Source organism: Scylla paramamosain, chromosome 32 (genome assembly GCF_035594125.1).
Source record: "Scylla paramamosain isolate STU-SP2022 chromosome 32, ASM3559412v1, whole genome shotgun sequence".
In the NCBI taxonomy this organism is placed as follows: domain Eukaryota; kingdom Metazoa; phylum Arthropoda; class Malacostraca; order Decapoda; family Portunidae; genus Scylla; species Scylla paramamosain.
The window spans coordinates 2,489,433-2,514,499 of record NC_087182.1 but is presented as its reverse complement, the minus strand read 5'-3'; the positions used below and the strand labels follow the sequence as shown (position 1 = coordinate 2,514,499).

Sequence of the window (25,067 nt, the reverse complement as noted above, 5' to 3'; positions counted from 1 at the left end):
CACAATTTTGTGCAGTCCTACTATCATCTACACGTCGCAAGTCGTGACGCGTCACAGGTCACTGATGCATGTCACGACTGGGAGTGTTCACCTCAGTGAAGACCGTGTTTTCAAGTATTAACCATCACTAATCATACACCAATGAAGCTAAAGACAAGTCTTTAGCTTCATTGGAAGGAAGCTAAAGCTAAGAAGGAAGCTAAAGACAAGTCTTTAGCTTCCTTGCCATAAACCCCGTTGTTTTACACCTTTACGGAAGAGGAACTCTCTCTCTCTCTCTCTCTCTCTCTATCTATCTATCTATCTATCTATCTATCTATATCTATATCTATATATATATATATATATATATATATATATATATATATATATATATATATATATATATATATATATATATATATATATATATATATATATATATATATATATATATATATATATATATATATATATATATATATATATATACACACACACACACACACACAAAACAGAAAAGTGCAGAATTCAAGATAGACTGAGGTCAGGACTTGCGCCAGCCAGTACTGAGGTGACCATGTGAGGCGGAGGGTGTGCGTGCCTGCTGCCTGACAAGTTAATCAGTGTGTCGCGTCTATGGGTGGTGTTAGTACACGTCTGTTTCAACTCCCAGCCTGACAGAATTTGTGTTTTTTTCTTCTTTTTTGTGTGTGTGTGTGTGTAACCACGCCTACACAGTGGCTGCCAAGACTTACCCATGAGTTAAACCTTTAGTTGGTAATGAGGAAGGCGTGGGCTCTAGCAGTGGACACCCGAAGGCAGCAGTGGGTGAAAACAAGCAAAATAAAGAAACGTTTGGCTGTGAGAAGGTGCTAGACAGCCAGCCATAGTGACGAGGAGGCAGGAAGGTACATCACCACCACCATCACCACCACAGAGAAGGTAAGGTCAGGAAGTGTTAGAATAAATTTAGGTAACTTAACGTAACTTTTTAATGAATAACAGCAATCCACGGTTTTAACTCATTTTAACGCATCTCACCTAACCTCCAGCACAATATATACCTGTGTCAGCCTCGTCTCATTGCTAAAAACCGTAAAATTTAACTTAATGAAAATGTAAACAATCTGGGTCGTCTCTATTTATGAGCCATTATCTATCTTATCTGTGAGTGTTTTAAACCAATACTGTCGCAAAGCGGAGCCACATGACCAAGCTTTAATATCCGCTCGTTAGATATACCTGCCATTACTTAGTTTAAGTTTGGCGAGGATTTAAATGAGTGAGAAGGGTTGGTCGTCCCCTCCACTGGCCCCCCTTCACCGCCATCTTGGATTAGACTCCCCAGCCCCCTCCGGTTCCAATATTATTTTTGTTTATTTCCTAAGTATTTTATTTCGGCTTGTAGCTAAGATTTTATGGTTTGTAAAAATATTTCGTTGTTTTTTAAGTTATTTGAGCGCGTGTGTTGCGTGAAAAGTGGTGATTTTGGCGTTATTTTTGTGTAAATAAGAGGGCCGTTTTCGGCGTATTTTTTTACGGTCCCAAAACTAAATTTTTTATTTCAGCCTGTACTAGGTTCTTATTGGTTTTAAAAAATAGTTGGTGTTTTTTTAAGTGTGTTGCCGTCCCGCTCAGTGAAATGCGTGCACCGTACACTTGTTTTTATTCGTGTTCAACTTCCAATAATATTGATTTTTTTTTCGGTAGATTTTTTATTTGTGCTTGTAGCTCACTTTAAATGATTTTAGAAAATAGTTCAGATTTTTTAAAGTGTTTTCCGTTATGTTTAAGCCAGAATGGGTGGACATTTGGACGATTTTAAATGGGGTGAAGGTTCCAACAGTTTCCAGATACTTCTTTTTAAATATCTTTAATACTACTGCGTTTTGAAATGTGTTGTTATTTGTGGTATTTGTTAAAATGTGTGGCAAGTCTGAATTTATAAAGCATTCCTGTCTAGCTGCGTTTTTTAGAGGGGTCATTTTCAAAATGAAATACGTACGTACGTAAATAGCGGTCGCTGTGACGTCATCAACCCCCCAGCTCTCCCAGCCCTCCAAGCCGTGACGTCATCAGAGTGGTACCTTCCTAACTCCCAGTCCCTCCCAGTAAATATTGTGTTTTTTTTTTTCAATTTATTTCTAGGTGTGTGTGTGTGTGTGTGTGTGTGTGTGTGTGTGTGTGTGTGTGTGTGTGTGTGTGTGTGTGTGTTGCCTTATTTTTCGTTGTACAGATGGTGATGCAGTGTGTGTTGCTTTGTCTTTCGTTGTACAGATTGTTATGCTGTGTGTGTGTGTGTGCGTGTGTGTTGCCTTATCTTTCGTTGTACAGATGGTGATGCAGTGTGTGTGTGTGTGTGTGTGTTGCCTTGTCTTACGTTGTACAGATACTTATGCAGTGTGTGTGTGTGTGTGTGTGTGTGTGTGTGTGTGTGTGTGTTGCCTTGTCTTACGTTGTACAGATGCTTATGCAGTGTGTGTGTGTGTGTGTGTGTGTGTGTGTGTGTGTTGCCTTGTCTTTCGTTGTACAGATGCTTATGCAGTGTGTGTGTGTGTCTGTGTGTGTGTGTGTGTGTGTGTGTTGTCTTGTCTTGTCTTTCGTTGTACAGATGGTGATGCAGTGTGTGTGTGTGTGTGTGTGTGTGTGTGTGTGTGTGTTGCCTTGTCTTTCGTTGTACATATGCTTATGCAGTGTGTGTGTGTGTGTGTGTGTGTGTGTGTGTGTGTGTGTGTGTGTGTGTGTGTGTGTGTGTGTTGCCTTATTTTTCGTTGTACAGATGGTGATGCAGTGTGTGTTGCTTTGTCTTTCGTTGTACAGATTGTTATGCTGTGTGTGTGTGTGTGCGTGTGTGTTGCCTTATCTTTCGTTGTACAGATGGTGATGCAGTGTGTGTGTGTGTGTGTGTGTGTGTGTGTGTGTTGCCTTGTCTTACGTTGTACAGATACTTATGCAGTGTGTGTGTGTGTGTGTGTGTGTGTGTGTGTGTGTGTGTGTGTGTGTGTGTGTGTGTGTGTGTGTGTGTGTGTGTGTTGCCTTGTCTTACGTTGTACAGATGCTTATGCAGTGTGTGTGTGTGTGTGTGTGTGTGTGTGTTGCCTTGTCTTACGTTGTACAGATACTTATGCAGTGTGTGTGTGTGTGTGTGTGTGTGTGTGTGTGTGTGTGTGTGTGTGTGTGTGTGTGTTGCCTTGTCTTACGTTGTACAGATGCTTATGCAGTGTGTGTGTGTGTGTGTGTGTGTGTGTGTGTGTGTGTGTGTGTGTGTGTGTGTGTGTGTGTGTGTGTGTTGCCTTGTCTTTCGTTGTACAGATGCTTATGCAGTGTGTGTGTGTGTGTGTGTGTGTGTGTGTGTGTGTGTGTGTGTGTGTGTGTGTGTGTGTTGTCTTGTCTTGTCTTTCGTTGTACAGATGGTGATGCAGTGTGTGTGTGTGTGTGTGTGTGTGTGTGTGTGTGTGTGTGTGTGTGTGTGTGTGTGTGTTGCCTTGTCTTTCGTTGTACAGATGGTGATGCAGTGTGTGTGTGTGTGTGTGTGTGTGTGTGTGTGTGTGTGTGTGTGTGTGTGTGTGTGTGTGTGTTGTCTTGTCTTGTCTTTCGTTGTACAGATGGTGATGCAGTGTGTGTGTGTGTGTGTGTGTGTGTGTGTGTGTTGCCTTGTCTTTCGTTGTACATATGCTTATGCAGTGTGTGTGTGTGTGTGTGTGTGTGTGTGTGTGTGTGTGTGTGTGTGTGTGTGTGTGTTGCCTTATCTTTCGTTGTACAGATGGTGATGCAGTGTGTGTGTGTGTGTGTGTGTGTGTGTGTGTGTGTGTGTGTGTGTGTGTGTGTGTGTGTGTGTGTGTGTGTGTGTGTGAGTTGCCCTTTCTTTCATTACACATATGATGATGGAGTGTGTGTGTGTGTGTGTGTGTGTGTGTGTGTGTGTGTGTGTGTGTGTGTGTGTGTGAGTTGCCCTTTCTTTCATTACACATATGATGATGGAGTGTGTGTGTGTGTGTGTGTGTTGCTCTGTCTTTTAGTGTACAGATGGTGATAAAATATAAATTAAACATAAGCACATAACAAACAATAAGAAATATAAAAAAAAAACGACAAAAAAAAAAACATTAAATCAACTCAGTCTACCTGCCTCACCCCACACCCCAGCCTACTCCAGGATGAGTAGTAGTAGTAGTTGTTGTTGTTGTGTTTATAAAATTTTTGTTTCCTTAGAGAGAGAGAGAGAGAGAGAGAGAGAGAGAGAGAGAGAGAGAGAGAGAGAGAGAGAGAGAGAGAGTTTTGTCATTTTTTTAATAATTTCGTAGATTTTTGCTGTTTTGGGTTTATTTGTCAGAGAGAGAGAGAGAGAGAGACGGAGGGAAACATAAACACAAACACACACTTACCTGTAATAATACACATCTACTTTACCGCAAGTCAGCCCAGTTTTCCTCAGCACTTTCTCTCTTTTCCAGCCGCGCGGGAGGGCAGAACACTCATAGCGCCTTTTTTTCTATCTGCACCGACATCTTGTGAGGGCGAGGGAGAGGGAGAGGGAGGGAGTCACAGAACTTGCTGTCTGTGAACGAGTAACAATGAAGAAATTACTGGCGGAGTCTCTCTCTCTCTCTCTCTCTCTCTCTCTCTCTCTCTCTCTCTCTCTCTCTCTCTCTCTCTCTCTCTCTCTCTCTCTCTCTCTCTCTCTCTCTCTCTCTCTCTCTCTCTCTCTCTCTCTCATATATATATATATATATATATATATATATATATATATATATATATATATATATATATATATATATATATATATATAAAGCCTAAATTCTGCTGTATTTGGAAAGTGGCAGTTTTGCATAATATTTGGAATAATTACATATGTACGATAATTTTACCAGAAGTACAATAATTTCAACCTGTGTAGTACGATAATATGGCCAAAACAATCTGGCAACGCTGAGATAGACCAAGTTGGAGCTCCACCGTGTGTGTGTGTGTGTGTGTGTAACGGGAGTCGCCGGGTGAGGCGAGGAGGAGCGTTACGTGTTGAATATTTTCTGGGTGTGGAGAGGTACTTGTGGAGTGCGCCGCCTCTGTGGTGTCCCCTGCTGGTGTGCCCCAGACAGACGTGAGCCTCAGTGCCAAGGTAAGGCCAGGGTGTCCCAGGAGTGGCAGTGACGTGTGGCTGCCATGTGTTGCGTCAGGCACCTGCAGTGCTGCACCTGGCCTCACACCTCACGCCTCATGTCTGCACCACAACATACGCATTCACAGTAGCAGGATCCACTAGCAACACCAACACATATGGCTGCATACAAATCTGATGGTCTCACTAAATACACCCTGATTTAACTTAACCCCAGAGCGTGACAAACTGCTGTCAGTTTGTGGTCTTCACTCCCGATAACGGGAGCGTCTACTCTACATGGATAAGCACATACAGATAAACAGACCTTTTATATATTCACAGTCCTGCAAAAAGTGTCACTCCTAACTGGATAGTGGACTGGGAAAAAATATGATCTCTTGTCACAATCAACCTTGAAGGCTGTCTCTATAACAAAAAAAAAAAAAAGGTCTGATATCATCCACTTTACAAATTTAAGACAGATCTTGTTTTCAACCACTGTATGTGCTGAAATTAAGTGTTCCTTCACCATTTACAATACTATTTCTTGCACCCTTTATGATTTTGTGGACAATTGGACAATCTAGGAAATTGAGGATTCTTTGTAGATAGTAATAAGGAAAAGAAATGTCGAGAATATCGAGAAATGTCCCTCAATTATAAATTGTGCACGATGTCTTTCAGATGTCACGCAAGAAGCTGGAGGAGCTGCTGGCCATTGAGCGGCAGACACAGAAGCAGTGGGAGGAGACCAAAGTGTTTGAGGAAGATGCACCAGCCAAGGGAAAGGCTGAGAAGTACCTGGCCACCTTTCCTTATCCTTACATGAATGGCCGTCTCCACTTGGGCCACACCTTCACCCTAACCAAGTGTGAGGTGTGTATTTGACTACTTGTATTAATCGAGGGCATAATACAAGACAAGGGAAACCAGACATAAAACTGAAACAAAATTTGTGAATGAAGAAAGGCTTGAAAGTTTGTGTATATCTGTACATGTATTTTTATGTCTCTTCCTCTCTAAACACAAGTATGTATTTCATTCTCTCTCTCTCTCTCTCTCTCTCTCTCTCTCTCTCTCTCTCTCTCTCTCTCTCTCTCTCTCTCTCTCTCTCTCTCTCTCTCTCTCTCTCTCTCTCTCTCTCTCTCTCTCTCTCTCCTCTCTCTCTCTCTCTCTCTCTCTCTCTCTCTCTCTCTCTCTCTCTCTCTCTCTCTCTCTCTCTTCAGTTGCATAACCAAGAGCACTCAGCAGTGTCATGGCTCTAATGCCACTGTTTGTTGCAGTTTGCCGTTGGGTATCACCGCCTTAAGGGCAAGAAATGTCTCTTCCCCTTTGGTCTTCACTGCACAGGTACTGAAAATTTATTGAAGCATTTTCTTCAATAAGAATGTGTTGGTCTTCATGTTTCTTTGACATATGCAGACTGTCAAGGCATTGTTCACAGTGATACAGAGCTTGATTATTTTCTCCCTGTGTGTGTGTTTGTATGTGTGTGCAGGGAAATGACTATTATTCTCTTTACATATATTAGAAGTAACTCAGAACTTTGAAACATATGTATCCACCATTCTCCAAAAAAGAAAACTCTTGTACAGAAATTTGAAACATATTCTCCAAAATTCTCCAAAGAGAAAACCCATATTCAAAGACCTACTTGAGAGGCATGCAGTTCAGCACAGCTCTTCTGCTGACAGGAATGCCCATCAAGGCAAGTGCAGACAAGCTGAAGCGAGAAGTGGCTGACTTTGGCTGTCCTCCAAAGTTCCCAGAGGAGGAAGAGGAGCAGCAGCAAGAGGTACAGGAAGTGACCATCAAGGATAAATCAAAGGGCAAGAAGGTGAGACAACTAATGAGTCAGAGAGAGAGAGAGAGAGAGAGAGAGAGAGAGAATTATTAATTTATTGCTATATCTTCCTTCCATATGATTCCATTGTTGTAGAATATATAAATGAATCAGTCAATCAGTCCTGTCATGCTCACCCTTTGGAGAACCATGGAAACATTTATCTGAAGGCACATAAGTTAACAAGGAGAGGTCATCACTGGGTACTGAACCTTGGCAGATCATTCAATGGGTAAATATGAGCCCAACATGTTACTGACCATGCCATAGAAAAGTAGTGATCTCAAAGCTCAAGCAGATTTAAGTCATTGACATGGGATGCAAAGAATTCAACCACTGCCTGTCTTTTGCTCATTAGTGTCTTCTTATCCTTTGCACATAAGTTAGCATTAACTATTTTGTCACATTCCTTTTCCAGAGCAAGGCTGCAGCCAAGACAGGAGGCATGAAGTACCAGTGGCAGATCATGCAGAGTCTTGGGCTGCAGGACAGTGAGATTCAGCAGTTTACTGATGAGGACCACTGGCTGCGTTATTTCCCACCTCGCTGCATTGAAGACCTCAAGCACCTCGGCCTGCATACTGACTGGCGGCGCTCCTTCATAACCACCGACCGTAACCCTTATTATGACTCCTTTGTGCGGTGGCAGTTCTTCCGCCTCAGGGAGAGAAAGAAGATCCAGTTTGGGAAAAGGTGAGTGCTTCTTGTTGTTCTGGTTCTGGTACTTTTCATGGTTAAATGTTGATTAGGTGGAGAAGGTAAAGGTGTGAATTTTAAAGTGTTATGCCCTTTTACCTCACCTTCCATGTTTCTTTACTTAAGATCAAAGCAAAATACTTAAATTCATATATCTCTATTTTTCTGCATTCATTCTTTGTAATATTAATAATTTTTGTTGCATGTAGAGTTATCAGTGATATGCAAAAAGTTTCAAGTTTCTTGGTAACATTAGCAAGTATGAGGACTAAACTATATTTTATTGGTTTTCATAAATTTTTCCTCAGATGTCATACCATAGGTGTAGGAGAGAGCTCTAAGGAGAAAATATATGTTTGGTGTTCTTCCAGGTACACTATTTACTCCCCTAAGGATGGCCAGCCTTGCATGGACCATGACAGGTCATCAGGGGAAGGAGTTGGGCCACAGGAATACACCCTCATCAAGATGCGTGTGCAGGAGCTGACTGGCAAGCTGAAGGCTCTCGCTCCCAGGCCCGTGTTCCTCGTAGCTGCCACCCTGAGACCTGAGACCATGTATGGTCAAACCAACTGTTGGCTAGGCCCGGACCTGACTTATGTTGCAGTGGAGACCAAACAAAAGGAGGTAGTGGTGTGCACACGCAGGGCAGCACGGAACATGGCCTACCAGGAGATGCTGAGTGTTGAGAATGAGGTGAAGTCAATTCTGGAAGTGAAGGGAAAGGAACTGATGGGACTCAAACTTTCAGCTCCCCTCACCAGCTATGGGACCATCTACACCCTGCCTATGCTCACTGTGAAGGAGGACAAGGGCACTGGAGTGGTGACCTCAGTGCCTTCTGATGCACCTGATGACTTTGCAGCACTGGTGGACCTGAAGAACAAGCCGGCACTGAGGGAGAAGTATGGCATTACAGAGGAGATGGTTAATGTGGAACCTGTGCCCATTATTGACGTCCCAGAGTATGGTACTCTCAGTGCTCCAACAATCTGTCAGATGATGGGCATCAAGTCTCAGAATGATAAGGACAAGCTGGTAGAAGCCAAGGAGAAGGTTTACCTGCGAGGCTTTTATGAAGGAACCCTCATTGTAGGAGAGTTTAAGGGGAAGAAGGTTCAGGATATCAAGAAAGGAATACAGGAGAAGCTGGTCAAGAGCAAGGAAGCAATGGTGTACCAGGAGCCAGAGAAGCAAATCATATCCCGGTCTGGAGATGAGTGTGTGGTGGCTCTGTGTGATCAGTGGTACCTGGACTATGGCGAGCCCAAGTGGAGGGCAGAGACTCAGAAGAATTTGAACAGCTTGGAAACTTATCATGAAGAGGTGAAGCGGAACTTTGAGGCCACGCTGGATTGGCTGAAGGGTCATGCGTGCTCCAGAACTTACGGGCTTGGCACCTACCTGCCTTGGGATGAGAAATGGGTGATTGAGTCCTTATCTGATTCCACTATTTACATGGCTTACTATGCAGTAGCTCACATCCTGCATCCCGATGTGTATGGCCAAGAGAAGGGTGAGTTTGGCATCACTCCAGAGCAAATGACACCTGAAGTATGGGACTATGTATTCCACCAAACTAACAAGCCACCAAAGACACCTATCAAGAAAGAAGGGCTAGAGAAAATGAGAAATGAGTTTGGCTTTTGGTACCCTGTGGATTTGAGAGCATCAGGGAAAGACTTGGTGCCAAACCATTTGACGTACTACTTGTACAACCACACTGCAATCTGGCCAACTCAACCCGACAAGTGGCCCCAGACCATCAGAGCTAATGGCCACCTTCTTCTGAATTCAGAGAAGATGTCAAAGTCAACTGGGAATTTCTTGACATTAGTGGATGCTCTTAATAACTTTGGGGCAGATGGAACCAGACTGGCCCTGGCTAACTCTGGAGACTCGGTGGAGGATGCAAACTTTGAGACTCAAGTAGCAGACTCTGCTGTGCTCAGGCTGTGGACGTTTGTGGAGCTGGTGAAGGAAATGCTGTCAGAAAAGGCCTCAATGCGCACTGGCTCGTCCTTTACAGTTAATGACAGGATGTTCACCGCAGAGATGAACCTAAAGATAAAGGAGACTGATGAACATTACAAGAACTTGATGTTTAAGGAAGCCCTTCGCACCTGCTTCTTTGAGTACAGCAACTTGTTTCACCAGTACAGGGAAAGAGCACAGGTTCAAGGGGGACTTCACTGGGATCTTGTCCATCGCTACTTCATCACTCAAGTAATTATTTTGTCCCCAATCTGTCCACATGTGTGTGACTATGTGTGGCAGGAAGTGCTGGGTAATAAGGAATCCATCCTTAACACCACCTGGCCAGTCATTGATGAGCCTGACCTCACCCTGGTGCAAGCTTCTGAATATCTTGCTGAAGCTTCTCACCGTTTCCGTCTCCGCTTGAAGGCCCACATGACCCCCAGCAAGCCCAAGAAAGGAGAGGCACCTGCACCACCTCAGGTACCCTCGCATGGCATTATCTGGATTGCAAAAACCTTTCCCAAGTGGCAGAGCACCATTCTGGCAACAATGCAAGATCTTTACAAGGGTAACAACAATTGCCTCCCAGATAACAAAACACTCAGCAAGGCCCTGGGTGCCAACCCTGCCCTCAAGAAGTACATGAAGAAGGTAATGCCATTTGCTCAACTGGTGCGAGAGAGAATGAACACCATTGGAGAGAAGGCCCTCAAAAACACTGTTGACTTTGATGAAAGAAGTATCTTGGAAGAGAACCTTGACTATGTGCGTGGAACTCTAGATCTGGAGGGACTGAGTTTGGGGTGGACTGAGGACTGCGACAATGAGCGTACACAAGAAGAAGTGGTGCCCGGGGAACCTTTCATCACCTTCACCACAGCACCAAACCTCTCTCTCACTCTGGTCAACCCTCAAGCTCATGCCGGCCTGTTCCAATGTTGTCTGCCTGTCTATGAGGGAGATACTGTGGCTGCCCTGGTCACGCGCCTCAAGCGACGGGAGCGTGCCATTAAGCCGTCCATGAAGGTCACACTTCACAGGTACAAGGATCCTCTGCTTGGCCCTCGCAGCATACCAACTCTGGCAGGAGTACTCCAGGGCATGGAAGAGATGGGCGAGCAAGTGACTCTCTCTCTAAAGGACAGTGCTGTTCACTTTACCTCTAATGGGTCCACACTCTTCCTTGGATCAAAGATCCTTTACATGGCACAGTAGTATTTCGTGTTTGAAGTGTGGATGGGATAGGATGTTGGGGAGGTATAGTATTTTACACTTGATTCTAGGTCAGGGGAAAATATATATGAAAATCAGCAAGTTTATAATTTATTATAATCCAAAAGATTTGCATATAAAGTTTCTAAGTTACATAAACTTACTGCCAAGTTATGTACAAGCTGCACATTGCAGGATCATATACATATCTCATACTGGAGGGTTAGAATACAAGTCCAGGCTGTCAATTTACAAGCAGACCTTCCCTCCTATGATGCATTCAGAGTATTAGGCCAGTGATATTGTGATGCATTGTACAGCCATGACTTACCTTACAGATAAGTTAAAGTCACAAGAATGCCTAATGCAATACACTCAGGATAAATATAGTTGTGATTGTTCATTTTAGTTTTCTTGTAAATTCATTCAGCTTTGATGTTATCAGCAATTTATATCTTTTGCAGAAACTTTCCATTGAGAAAGAGCTGCCCTTGGTTGAGTGTGAGAGACAATGACATCATATTTCAATTATCCTGCACAGTGTAGTGCAGTAAGAATGTCATTCCAATTAATACAGTGTTTTACAAAGTGTTTTACAATTACAGGTTGTGTAAAAAACATTTTGGGCAATAATCATCATAGAATCATACAAAAACAATCTGACATGCTGGTTAGTTCATACACCACTGACATTTACTTGAAAATGCATTCCTAACTAAGTAATGATAAGCAATGCAATCAGCATTTTATTACATCTTTTTCATAGAAAAACTTAATCTTGGTTTTAAGGGTTTTTAGCACCAAGCCTGTAAGTGACTGTTACTGAGGATGTTACATAGGCATGCTCATATTAGGGGAATTTGAGGTTTGAACATATGCTTCCCTAACTCATTCATGTAATTTTGTTAATTTAAGTTTCGACCGACATCTTCCTGCACACCACTGATAATGTTTTACTTAAATCATCTTCATACGAGCTGCAAGTTTACTATATATGAATGTAGTGATGCATTATGCTTTGTGCCAACCAACAAAAGTGCATAAATAGCACTGCATGCAATAAAATTGCTAATATGGTAAACAGTATACTGGTTACAAATTATTGTAAATATTGTAGACAAATCTGAGATGTAAGAAGCAAGCATATTACAAAAATAGAGGACAATTTCTGGTGTCAGATGAGAAAACTGGTGCACAGCAAGTAGTATGACAAAAATTGCTTGATCACTGATGATTGTCTGCCTGTTACACACACTGCATCACAATACTCCTGCTTTCCTTCTGCACACTGCATCAGAGCAATATACGAGCATCTCACATTATGAATAATGAAAGTGGGATTGATTAACATGGTCATACAGTACAAAATCTCAGTGCAACCTTAAACATGCTTCATACACTATGTTCAAGATTCCTAAATAATAAGCGGAAGGTACAATGTTCTTCCATCAAGGAGCCTCTGATCAGCCTGCTGCAACCTACATACACTTGGTAGCAGTTTAACATTGGCAGATTCGTTCACCTTTGTGTTTGTTACAACCCATCAACATTTTATAAATATGGATACTCATGATGTATATTGTTTTAAACCCTTTCATTTTCCCCTGGCTATGTCTACTATTGCAGTCATTAAAGGTGATTACCACAGGGCAGACTTTGTGCTGTCACTTTCACTGGGTCTCAACATTCACTCTCTAACATTCTCCCACTTTTGCTTTGATCCGAACTTGAAAGACCTTACTACATGCCACACTGATATCAACAGAAAAACAGCCAAGGCAATGCATTCTTGTGCACTCATGCACACACACACACTCTCATCTAGAGGCTCTGAGGGGGCTACCACTTATACAAAAATACAGTCATTACCTTCTGTCATATTCACCATTACAATTCTTAAATTCTACCCATATTTCTTGGAATCATGCACATACCAACCATCCCAGCCACGCTCATATATCACCACAATGAACCGATTTGGATTTAACATTGCAACAACAGAGTCTTGGAATGCCACTACACTGAAGTTAATCATAAAAGTAATACATTGGGGAACACTGATCCAACTCAAGGACTCCAAATAACTTTCTTTTCAGAAAGTAGAGAAGTGACATAAGCTGTAGTAAACTACAGACCAAATAATGAAGTTTTTCAGAAAAGCAAAGACTTTTGAGAGGTAATTCTGCCTTATGTTGTCAAAATGCAAGGGAGATCAAACAAATCCCCATCTGCCCCTTGCTGTGCTCCCTGTTTTCAGCTTCTCATGTGTACACCAAATGGACTCTGTTGTTGCTTTGTCTTAAATCAATCAATTGATATCATCTACCTACCTGTCCATTCAATACATGTCACAAGCCACCAGAAATCACACAACAATAACAAATCTACCTGGCAACCACCTTGAAAAAAAAATAATACAGATGCAGTTTATTTACAGTGAAAATACCACAGTGAAGAATCTCAAGTCAGTGAAATGCTAATTGGTATACACATTACAAATTCCTGGTATACATTACAAATTGATAGGCCAAACTCAACAAAGGTCTGAACTACTGAAGGAAAGTATTAGTAATAAGTGATCCCAAAGCTAAGTGACTGAGTGGCTTCTAGAATGTCTATTGCCTCAAGGTAATTGTCAAAAGATGTCTTGTGGAAACCCGTAATACTGAAGTTTTCCAGCCTCTCCTTCCAGCCAGGCTTCTTCTGCAGACTCAACAAGGACTCCTCTATCCTCTTTACCAGGTCAGCTGCAACACACCACCGAATATTATCAACAGTAAAAATATTCCGTTATGAACAATAATATGAACTAGTGTATTCACTTTTTGTCAACAATGGTGGGCAAAATCAACTGAATGCCATCAATCTTTAATGTTCTTGAGCTGTGAATAATCCTTTAACATCTCATCACATAGTTGGCCAATGACGAGAAGCCACGAGGAGGAATGTATGATAATATAATGAATATTTTACAGCTTTATTGAGCAAACAGTTGAAACTTGTCAGGATTGAAATGATAATCAATTTCATCACCAATTTACCAAACTGATATCTCCCTTAAAAGAATGACACCTGAGAATAGGACAAATAAAAATAGAGAATAAAGATTGCCTGTCCCTTTGCTTCATCCCTTTTAGTCACCTTTAACACTGAGCTAGGAAAACAGTGATGATTCTTCCAACCCAGCTGAATGTAAGAGGCCAGAGCATGTAACCCTGCCACTAAGATCATTCATATTAGCAGTGCCAGGAATAGCTCACCTGGTAGTTTAGTGTTGAAAATAATGGGGTGGGGTGGCAGAGGACCCCAAGACACCTGCAGATGTAGCTCCGGCTGCTGGTAGTAGTGGCGGGTCAGGTAATTGGACAGGGACAGGGAATCCACCACTGCTACCTCGGCTTTCTTGGACACCACCATTTCAATTGAACTCATGTGGTCTCCTGAGGCTGTGGGGTCAAAAGATCAAGGTATAGCAATACAGGATTTGCTTCCACAATGTGATAATATAATGTACCCAATCTTTCTATTAAAGAATAACGAGAAGTGTTCTTATACAATTTCTGGGGGTGGAAGATGCCTTGTATTTTTTTAACTTGTTTGTAAAGACGCTTGGTGAAGAGGCTACCACAGTGCACTGTTACTGTTACTGGGTGAAACCTACATCTAGTAAATTTGATAAAGTAAATGAAAGTAGTAAACAAGTAAATCCAATACAGTGAATATGTAAACCTCTGATTAACTACACAGATGTAATCCACATAGGAAATACAGTCCCGGCCTGAACACTAAACCACCATTTCAGCTATAAAAATTACAAGCAAACCAAGACCTTGTATATCTGAGAAGAATGAGGCATCCTCTCCCATCTGCTTCAGCATGCGCAAGACCAATCTGTTGCTGGCTAAGGAATTCTCTCTTGCATGGACAAACTTGCAGCCTCGGATATCATAAAACTCCTTCACTCTATCCCTGTGGACATAAGAACCAGCTAAGGAAGATATCATTGTACATATGGTTTGGTCATGTCACAATGGTATGATCTCATGCTGTCTTGTCAAGATACTAAATAAAACATCACCTGCTTCATAGAAAAGCAAGATAATAGTATTTCTTTTGAAGTTACAGCACTCATTGCCTTTTTGCATAAAAAGTCTGACAAGTGATCAAGCAGATTCTCTACTTCTTTACAATGCGGATCAAATATACATGTTACACAGCACATCTAGTTGTCCTTACTAGCATGATATCCATGTCAGACAATTTTCTTGGTACTTTTTGCATAAATGGCTTTCCTCCCCCCAAAAATATACAACTTTTCCTTATATAAATGGCTTTTTACACACACACACACACACACACACACACACACACACACACACACACACACACACACACACACACACAAACACACACACAAAGACTCACTTAACATCCCGATGCACCACAATGTCTGAGTAGTAGCCCAGCAGGCTACCCTTGGTGGGATGCACTGTCACTGCCCCAACAGGCAGCAGATGGAAGGGGCAGCTGCTGGACCTGTACTCCTCCAGGTAGGCCACTGTGGACACGAACGCTGCAACACACAAAACAGCAATGAAGAGCTACCTGATCACCCAGCCTATGCAGTGTCTTCATCAACCTTGATGAGGTGAAACTGTACATCTTTTCATTAGACATGATTTAAATCATTAATGAAAATAGAAACTTCAAACCATCTTTGTTGTTTCAAGTGCTCCAATGATTAGAAGAGGTTGAAAAGTGATATTACTAAATGAAACATTAAAAACTGTGTATTATTTACACATTCTTAATCACAAAGTGAAACTCCAGTTCATAACAATGGCAGATACAGACATGAAACAGATAGTAGTACTACAAAACAAAAATGCAAGTGTCCTTAATGGTGAACTGTTGTGCATCTTGTAAGAGGAGGAACTGAGGAAAGAGAAGCTGCTTATGTGGTTTTTCATAGAAATAAATTAAACTTGGGGAAGATACTGAACTAGTCTACCAATGTTGTTGGGGCATTCAGGGGGGGAAGAGGGAGAAGAGGAAATAAATTTCATAATAATGGATGTCACTAATCTTCATCTGGAAGGCAATGGAATGATGGATAATTGCATAAATTACATAGAGCAGTGATTTGCTGGATGCCTTCCTCATATATCTCAACTCCTTCATCTAACCATTACATGGGTATACTGTGGCTGGAGAAGAGAGTTGCAGGTTCAGTGATAGTGCTACAAACACATCTGGCTTTCTATAAAAGACATACATACAAACATAAATACATACACACTCATACGTACCAACATTTTCACATTATACTGTATATATGTATATACATAGGTCATTCCAGCACTTAAACTGGTGCCATAGTATATGTATTATACAAGTTTCATTACAGCATGATAAGAGGATGATACTGAGTACTGCAGTTAGGTATAGAACTGAAAACAGCATCATTAGTACATCAAAAAAATAAAAAAACATTTTTGAGTTACTCAAAATGTCAATGTAAGTAAAACCAAGGCCACCTTTGTCAGCTTCTATACACAAAAGATATACATGCCAAAACAAACAGTATCTATAGTAGGGTGAAAACAATTCTTCCTATCAACTGAAATATAAAATATATTATGTGATGGAAAGAAAAGTGTATCAAGCTTTGGTTGAAAAACAAACAGGGTGAAGAGAGGATTGTGATAACCATTACTTCTAAAGTATCCAAGCAAAAAGCAAAGCTGCTATTTTGATATGAGAGAGAGAGAGAGAGAGAGAGAGAGAGAGAGAGAGAGAGAGAGAGAGAGAGAGAGAGAGAGAGAGAGAGAGAGAGAGAGAGAGAGAGAGAGAGAGAGAGAGAGAGAGAGAGAGAGAGAGAGAGAGAGAGAGAGAGAGAGAGAGAGAGAGAGAGATGGGAAGGAAGATGAAGACCAGGGAAGGAGTGAACAGGTACTACAAGCACTAAGTAAAGGGAAAAAAAGGGTTGGGTAAATGCAAGATCAAATCTCACCTGACTCTTATCAGTTCAGGAAGATTTATTTAGTAAAGTGGATGACTCATGTCCCTCTGCCAGTGAGCAAGAGCTGAAAATGGGGTGAGCATAAACCTCATGACAGCAAACCAGACCCATGGCATTTATCATTACCAGATCATCTCAAGAAGCAAAATCAGATATAGAATGAAGTCCTTATGCTCAAAACCAAGATAAAAGGAATTAATCTTGCTCAACAACACCATGGCATGAAGGATGGACAAAATGCCATATATACAGCACAAGTAAATCATGTTATGGTAGTGGGTACTTTGGGTCAACCATGTCTTTGACGTCTCACTGTACAGACCTGCATGACAGCCACTCGTCTAGAAAGCATGTGAAGAAATAAGTGCATGAAAACAATAAATGAAGCTTTATATTCTCTTCCTTACTGGGCTGACCTGAAAGAAGCATCCATTACCTTGATGAAAACAAGATTACTAACTGAATCCAAAACTCACCCAGGTCAACACGGTCCTGGTCTCCCCGGGTGATGTTTGGGCCTTTGCTGCGTGAACTGTACAGCAGCTCAGTGCGAATGCCAAGCTCATGCTCCAAGTACTCTGCTAGGAACTCATAGTATTCCACAGGCATCCCTGGACACATGTAGGTGGCCACCCGCAGTATTGTATTGTTGGTTGACATCTTGCTCCTGTTGAATTAATTTAGATGGATATAAACTATATCCAGTAATATCAAACCCCTCTGAGACACCTGCTGCCTCAAGTTCTTTTTAATTCTATAAATGTTTGGTAAACCATTGTATATTCAGATATTTCGGTATTTTAAATATTTAACTTAATTTTCTATGTACTTTGACCCTGGTGTTAGGTGAAGCAAGTGTGTATTGTACATGCCACCTTCCCTCCTGGCTAAGTTATAATGTCAAGGTAGATTAGGTTAAGATAGGGGGCTTGAGGGAGGCATAGTCCCCAAGATGGGTTAGGTTAGGTTAGGGGGCATAGTCCCCCTTTAGGTTAGGTTTGGGAGCCCATATTTCAGTCTGTTCTCCAAGCCCCCAAAAATTAAGAAAAAGAATGCTTGTCCCTACAGATTTTTCTCACAGGCCAAATTTTACTCATTTTTGCATTCCCCCACCTGAGAACACTACTTTCCCACCAGAACCCCAAGTGTGGTGGGGCTGGGAAGGGATGACAACAAAATATAATGAGATGTTATTGGTAAGATTTATTCTGGCTATCTATATTACTACTCATGACTTCCTTGCATGTCACCTGCCAAATCAGATTGTGTGCCAAACATCTATGAAGCATAATATATATATATATATATATATATATATATATATATATATATATATATATATATATATATATATATATATATATATATATATTTCTTCCCCGTCAGTACACAAAACTAAAGACATGTAATAAAACTGAGGGTCAAGACGGGAAACTAAGAGTGAATCTTTACCTAATAGTGCATTAAAGACACCGATAAACATGATCATATAGGCCTAAGTAGATGCTGACTGACCTCAACTGTCCTACCACTGCACAGCCGTAGGTTTCGTCACACCACATGCCCAGCAGGGTTACATGACTATTTCAATGTCAAACTTCAGACATCACACGCAGCGTGACACGCCATCACACACATCACGCACACATCAATTATGAACACGATACACGTCAAGAAACGACAGAAGCAACGTAAATCCTGGTCTTAATACAACTAAGCACCGGAGAAAAGTTTCCTCATACCCAAAACTCCACTAGAGGTCACAACGTCACACAACCAGATACACGACTATCAGTTATATGTAAATCGGTGAATAAATTTAATATTAACAACACAAGGCAAACTTACAGGCACGGCGCGGAGAGCAGACGTGCAGAGCTGAGCAGAACGAAGAACAGCAACTGTTACGGTAAGAGAAGGACTGGAGGCTCCTAGCAACACACACAGAAGTCACCAGCCACAACCAGTTACTACCAGGTCCTCCTTGTGCCTCCCTCTGTATAACTCACTCAATAATTCTTTCCTTGCCCACGCCACCCATCACCAAGCAACTAACACACCCACACCACTCTCTCCAGGCCTCGCAAATGGTTAGGAATGAGGGCGTCTATGTGTCCCATTAGCCTCATTAACAGAACCACAAAATACACCACGTGACACCCAGCCCGCCATCAGCTGATCCTCGAGGGCGAACTAATATTAGACTCGCCCGAATCTATATGAAATCTCAGTATTATGGGAAATTCTGGTTCTTAGGTGCTGTAATGTAATTAGATATGAAAGAAGGGTGCGGGTGAGTTCTGCAGGCGGTTATTAAGAGCTTTGTTAGATTTTACCGTCCTGACTTTGTATAAATATGAAAGTTTGCCCTTGATTGTCTTATCTTTTTTAACACAGCTGTCACTTCAAGGTTAAGTAGGCTGGATTTTTAGGTAGATATCGTTGCAACAGATAATGCTACCCAATACTGATGAATCATTCTGCAACTAACTTAAAAAGAAGGCAAGTATAGACGCAGTTTCAGTAAGACAGATCGAATGAAAAGTTCTGAAGTTCACCTGGTGTTCACCTGAAAGGAATGTAAGAAAAGCGAAGGAAAACAATGAAACAAGAAGGAAGACGAAAAAAAGCTCGAAGAAAGTGAAAGGAAGACTAAATATAGCCAAGGTAGTACAAGCCGTTGCACAGTTGCGAAGAGAAAGGAAAGAAGAATGAAGTGTTTCACAGGGTAAACAGATTCAGAATTGTTTGTGAAAGATAAAAAAATAAATAAAATAAAATAAAATAAAGCGCAGAAGACCAAGGATGAATCAATAGAACGCATATCATTCAAGGAAAGTGAAAGGAAGGTTAAATATAATCTAGATAGTGAGAACTGTGAAGAGGTTTTATCTCAAGGCTACTTCAGGAATGGACAGTGTGTAAATTAAATAAATAAAGAAATAATTATACGAGAAGCAAAACCATGCAACTAGAGAAAAAAAAAAAGAAAAAGAAAAGGTAAATAAATAAGGAACAGAAGGGAGATCCTAAGCGATGGAAAGAGATTGATGTTACAAGAAGTAGAAGAGGACGAATAAGCAATAAATATACAAAAAAGCAAAATCGGGCAACTATAAATGAACGAAAGAAAACTTAAAGGAAATAAGGAATAAGGTAAGGACCTGAGAGATAGAAAGAGAGAGAGAGGTTACAAGAAATAGAAGAGGAGGAATAACTAATATATATATATATATATATATATATATATATATATATATATATATATATATATATATATATATATATATATATATATATATATATATATATATATATACGAAAGGCAATATCGCGCGACAAAAAAAAAAAAAACGAAAGGAAGAAAAAATAAAAAAAATAAGGAACAGAAAGAAGACCTTAGCGATAAAAAAAAAAAAGATGTTAGAAGACCTGAGAGAAAGAGATAAACCTCACAAGAAGTAGAAGTGAAGGAAGAGGAGGAGTCTATATGACCTTGATGTGAGGGACAGACGAAGGACACCCAGGGGTCGTAGTCAAGCCCACCACGAAGTCCTTACATTACCAGTCACACGTTAGTTACCATGTCATAGTTACCACAGAAACCTTCGTCACTTGGGGTGCTAGCAAGAGTACGTTTCTTGGTTGCTATTCATGCCATATAACGTATAGGAAAGAAAATAAAGAAGTCAGTTTACCTTAATATTGGAAGTTAGACCTAAGAAAAAGCAAAATTGGGGAACTAGAAACATTCTGGGAGTAATAAAGGTTAAAAACAAATAAAATAGGTTACATATCAATTTATACACCCCAACTAATAACGAAGATATATTGATAGGTAAAACAGACGAATAAACCGATAAATTATAAATCGCTGGTATTACATATGGTACATAAATAGATTATACTAAGGTAACACCCCCACCCCACAAAAAAAAAAAAAAAAAGTATATTTCCGATCCATGCTATATAAGGAGGGAGAGTCTGGGTTACATAATGGAAAGCTGCTGTATATACAGACGGCTCCCTACTGATGAAGCAACCTTCTTACCCTTATTTTTAACTAAAGCGACATGTCAACTCAAAGTAGATATCATAGGCCAGAAATTGTGATGTGTTAATTAAGCCACACCTCCTTTCTCAACCCCACTCCATGTCCTGAACGTGTAGGTTAAGAGAGAGAGAGAGAGAGAGAGAGAGAGAGAGAGAGAGAGAGAGAGAGAGAGAGAGAGAGAGAGAGAGAGACCCACTTTTCATTCATTCTTCCCTCCTCCTCCTTCATTCCTCATTTTCTCCTCCTCCTTCTTCTTCTCCACCTCCATTCCTCATTTTTTCCTCCTTCTCCTCCTTCCTTCATGTCTGAGTCTGGAAACACATGGAGATTTAACTGTTTATTGATATACAAGCAGGGAGGTAGGCAGGGAAAATATCCTTCTCAGCCATTATTTTTACGTACATAGAGAGAGAGAGAGAGAGAGAGAGAGAGAGAGAGAGAGAGAGAGAGAGAGAGAGAGAGAGACCCACTTCTCATTCATTCCTCCCTCCTCCTCCTCCATTCCTCATTTTCTCTTCCTCCTCCTTCTCCTCCCCCTCCATTCCTCATTTTTTTCCTTCTCCTCATTCCTCCACGTCTGAGGCTGAAAACACACGGAGGTTTAACTATATATTGATATACAAGCAGGGAGGAAGGCAGAAAAAATATCCTTCTCAGCCATTATCTTTATGTAGGCATTTCACTTTGAAACTCGTGAGAAGGCAGACGCCCAGACTGGACTGCACTATATATTCTGACTTGCCATATACTTTAAATAATACACTGAACGTTGACGGAGAGAGACTGGAATGGAAGGATGTCCCGAGTCTCGGTATCCTGATGACGTCATTGATGACGTTACGCAAATATACGTCCGTTAATCCATTTTGAAAATGACCGTTCGAAAAAAACGAAACTAGACTGGAATGCTTTATATATTCTGACTTGCCATATACTTTAGTAAATACCTGTAATATAAAAACATTTCTAGCCTGACTAATAATAAAGAAAAATCCAAAACATTATCTGTAATTTTTATGAACGGGGCCACAAAAAAACTTACAATATCGAGAAGGAAAACACAGCCAGGTATGGTGTGGTGTGGTGTGAGGTGGTGGTGGTGTGATGTGGTGGTGTGTGTGTGGTGGTGGTGGTGGTGGTGGTATGGTATGGTATGGTGTGGTGTGGTATTAACACTACACTCCCACAAGCTTAACTGCCCTGTGTGTGTGTGTGTGTGTGTGTGTGGCGCGGATCAGAGACAAGTCAAAGCTATATAATTGGTGTTTAACCCCTAAACTGCCACTTGTGTGTGTGTGTGTGTGTGTGTGTGTGTGTGTGTATTTACTTTGTTAGTTTAATTTACCTTGTATGCATTTTTTTTTTTTTACCTGTGTGTGTGAGGGGGGAGTGTTTACAAGCCAATCTGCGTGTACAGATCAGAACTTCATCAATGTGTATGTTCGTTTGTCTGTCTGTTTGCTTGTGATCCTCCGTGTGTGTGTGTGTGTGTGTGTGTGTGTGTGTGTGTGTGGTTACTTCAGTTGTTTGTGTATGTATATAAAAATTTATGTATGTATGTATGTATGTATGTATGCATGTATGTATGTATGTTTAGATTAGTGTATGTACATGTATGTTACAGTAATCCAGCTGGTTGTTATGATGGGAACTAAACAGTGAGTGACCGCATTGTGAAAGCGGAGCGATATTACTCAAGTTATTACAACACACACACACACACACACACACACACACACATATCTATCTATTCCTTTATATATATTTTTCAAGATGTCTCCTAATCATTCACTCTTTTATTCATCTTCATTGTAGTTTGTAAAGGCTCAGATGTTAATACTACTGCTTATTATCATTACTTCTTACAGTTTGCTTCAGAGACATTAGGATTGCGATTATAGGCTTGGTAAAGTTCCTGGGGCGAGGTAAAAGGTTAGAGAGAAGAGGGTGAAGGCTGGAATCCCTCTCTCGATAACTTTTGCCTAATATTTCTGCTATTTTCTTCATTCATTCGTTCATTCATACATTCAATTGTTCATTCTATTATTTTTGTTTTCTTTGTTTAATATTCTTATCGTGTGGGAAATTATCGTTTTCATTTTCTATTATTATTATTGTTACCCATTATTTCTGTTAGTTTATTCATTCATTCCCTCATTTGTCCGTTTAGTTATTCATTCTATTCCATCACTTATGTTTGCTTTGCTTAACCTTTTCATTGCGCGCAAACTATTATTATTATCATCATCATCATCATCATCATCATCATCATCATCATCATCATCATCATTGTTGCTGCAGTTGAAATTAGTAACGAAAGACAGGTGTTCACGATTACTGCGTTGGAATTTTTCGTAACAGATGTGCTCAGGTAAGTCTGTATCTAACAGGTGTGTGTGTGTGTGTGTGTGTGTGTGTAGATCAGGTGGAGGGCAGGGAGGGACAGTACAGGTGACAAAGCCCTTAAATTTATATACATATTTTTCTCCCCTTTCTGTTTGCCTATCTGTCCGTTTCTTTACTCCCACACACACACACACACACACACACACACGACCTAAGTACATACAACAGAACATTTTGTTTCCGAGGGACAAAACAAACAAAGACAGGGAAACACAACGGGCAGATTGCACGCCAAATTGTAACATTTGTCTTGATTACTTTGGCCTTGTCTCCCGCATCTAAAAATATTCACAAAGAAGGTGCGACGGAGGGAAGGCGAGGAGTCTGCGCGGAGACAACACTGTTGACATCTGACGGGCGCAGGTTCCTCAGACGCCCTGCAGATGCCACAACTTTCATCTCTGCACAAATAACTTTCTCCTGTTTATACAATGGTTCGGGGAGTTACTGACTGCACAACGAGAGGAAGGGAACTGGTTGGAAATGACATAGTATGAGTATGTGGTAGAATACAAAGTTATTATGTTGCTATGGAAACGAAAACAGAGATGGGGGAAGGTGGAGCAGCAGGTAGGAAAGTGAGAAGATGGGGAAAGTGACTAGATATCGTGGAGGACAGGTGAAGGAAGTGACAATGTTTATGTAACAATTGGAATTTCCTGAGAATGTTAGGAAATACTTGCTCGTGTTGACAGGGACATCACTGCCTACTGACGATGCTTTGGTCTGGATTGATTTGGGGATCGCGCCTTAATCTATCTGTACTCCTAATTTCGTTACTAACTGTATATATATTGAATATCAAATAGTTTTTGCTGTCCTCTACAACTGGCGCGTTACACCATTTAGTAAATCACAGGACTTGTTTTGAATATCTCGGCTTAATCTACCTTCGGTCACGAATTCGTTAATAAATATATAGGGAAATGGATATCGTTTATTTTCTTTCCCTATTGAAACGGCCCCTGTTCACTATTCAGTTTTCGTAAAACAAATATATATACACATGCTGGTATGAAATTTGCTGGGTTTCTTATTATTTCTTTATTTTGCTTGCTTCGTCAGCCAGTATAAACGGTCACGTCGCCGCAGAAGCACGAGAACGTAATGATACCTCACGTAACTTCACCCTGACTTAGAACAGACTATCAATTTATTACACTTTTACTTTTTATTTTGCTTTGTCATACTGTACAGCTACAAACGGTCACGTGGCCAGACCAACACGAGAATGTAATGAGATCTCAAGTGTACCTTCAGCACGATTCATAGCACAGACTCCTGAGAGCACGCCAGGCAGTGAGGTGCACTGACAGCTAATGACTAGCACAGTGATCTTTGTGACGTCTTTCTCGTTTCTCATGCCACCCTCTTCCTGACGCCCTGCTTGGAATCCCTACCGGGGGCAACTGTTTCACACACCGCAAGACAGGCGCACCATATACGAGACCTGGGTTGTAATCTCACCTTGCGCCGCTCAATAATGCTGGTCAGAGCCTTGTGGAGGACGCTGCCAGGACAACACCGTTCATGGTTGCCGGCAGGGACAGAAAAGATGGCGATGTCTTCCTCCTTTTCTTATTTTCTTCTTACACTTTTGAATTTTGGATTATCACTTATTACCTTCACTTCCTTCTTTGTATTACTTCCTCGTCCACTTTTAACTCTTTATAAATTCACGATTCCTTCACTTTCCTAGGCAGGAGGGAACTGGAAGAGCAGTGAAGGATGGTTGCAAGCGCGAACCCTTTCCCGGGACTATTTCGAA

The 25,067-nt window shown here is 41.0% G+C and overlaps 2 protein-coding genes across 5 annotated transcripts; one reads left to right on the top strand and one right to left on the bottom strand.

Moving 5' to 3' along the window:
• The first annotated feature begins 612 nt into the window (after positions 1 to 612).
• Positions 613 to 12,390, top strand: LOC135089028 (leucine--tRNA ligase, cytoplasmic-like). Of its 2 annotated transcripts, none has more exons than XM_063984188.1 (6): positions 613 to 924; positions 5,771 to 5,962; positions 6,370 to 6,436; positions 6,781 to 6,923; positions 7,348 to 7,622; positions 7,997 to 12,390. In XM_063984188.1, exons 2-6 carry the CDS (start codon positions 5,771 to 5,773, stop codon positions 10,818 to 10,820), a joined length of 3,501 nt encoding a protein of 1,166 aa, XP_063840258.1. In that variant the 5' UTR covers positions 613 to 924; the 3' UTR covers positions 10,821 to 12,390. The 2 variants fall into 2 exon arrangements, with proteins under 2 accessions (XP_063840258.1, XP_063840257.1); XM_063984187.1 differs by lacking the exon at positions 613 to 924 and adding an exon at positions 4,912 to 5,104.
• On the bottom strand, positions 10,916 to 24,938 carry LOC135089031 (uncharacterized). Of its 3 annotated transcripts, none has more exons than XM_063984209.1 (6): positions 24,767 to 24,938; positions 17,316 to 17,506; positions 15,243 to 15,390; positions 14,647 to 14,786; positions 14,078 to 14,263; positions 10,916 to 13,564 (listed from the first exon to the last, which is right to left on the bottom strand). In XM_063984209.1, the coding sequence occupies exons 2-6, from the start codon at positions 17,497 to 17,499 to the stop codon at positions 13,383 to 13,385; spliced, it is 840 nt and encodes a 279-aa protein (XP_063840279.1). In that variant the 5' UTR covers positions 17,500 to 17,506; positions 24,767 to 24,938; the 3' UTR covers positions 10,916 to 13,382. The 3 variants fall into 3 exon arrangements, with proteins under 3 accessions (XP_063840279.1, XP_063840278.1, XP_063840276.1); XM_063984208.1 differs by lacking the exon at positions 24,767 to 24,938 and adding an exon at positions 18,688 to 19,161; XM_063984206.1 differs by lacking the exon at positions 24,767 to 24,938 and adding an exon at positions 18,355 to 18,512.
• Between the last annotated feature and the right edge of the window lie 129 nt (positions 24,939 to 25,067).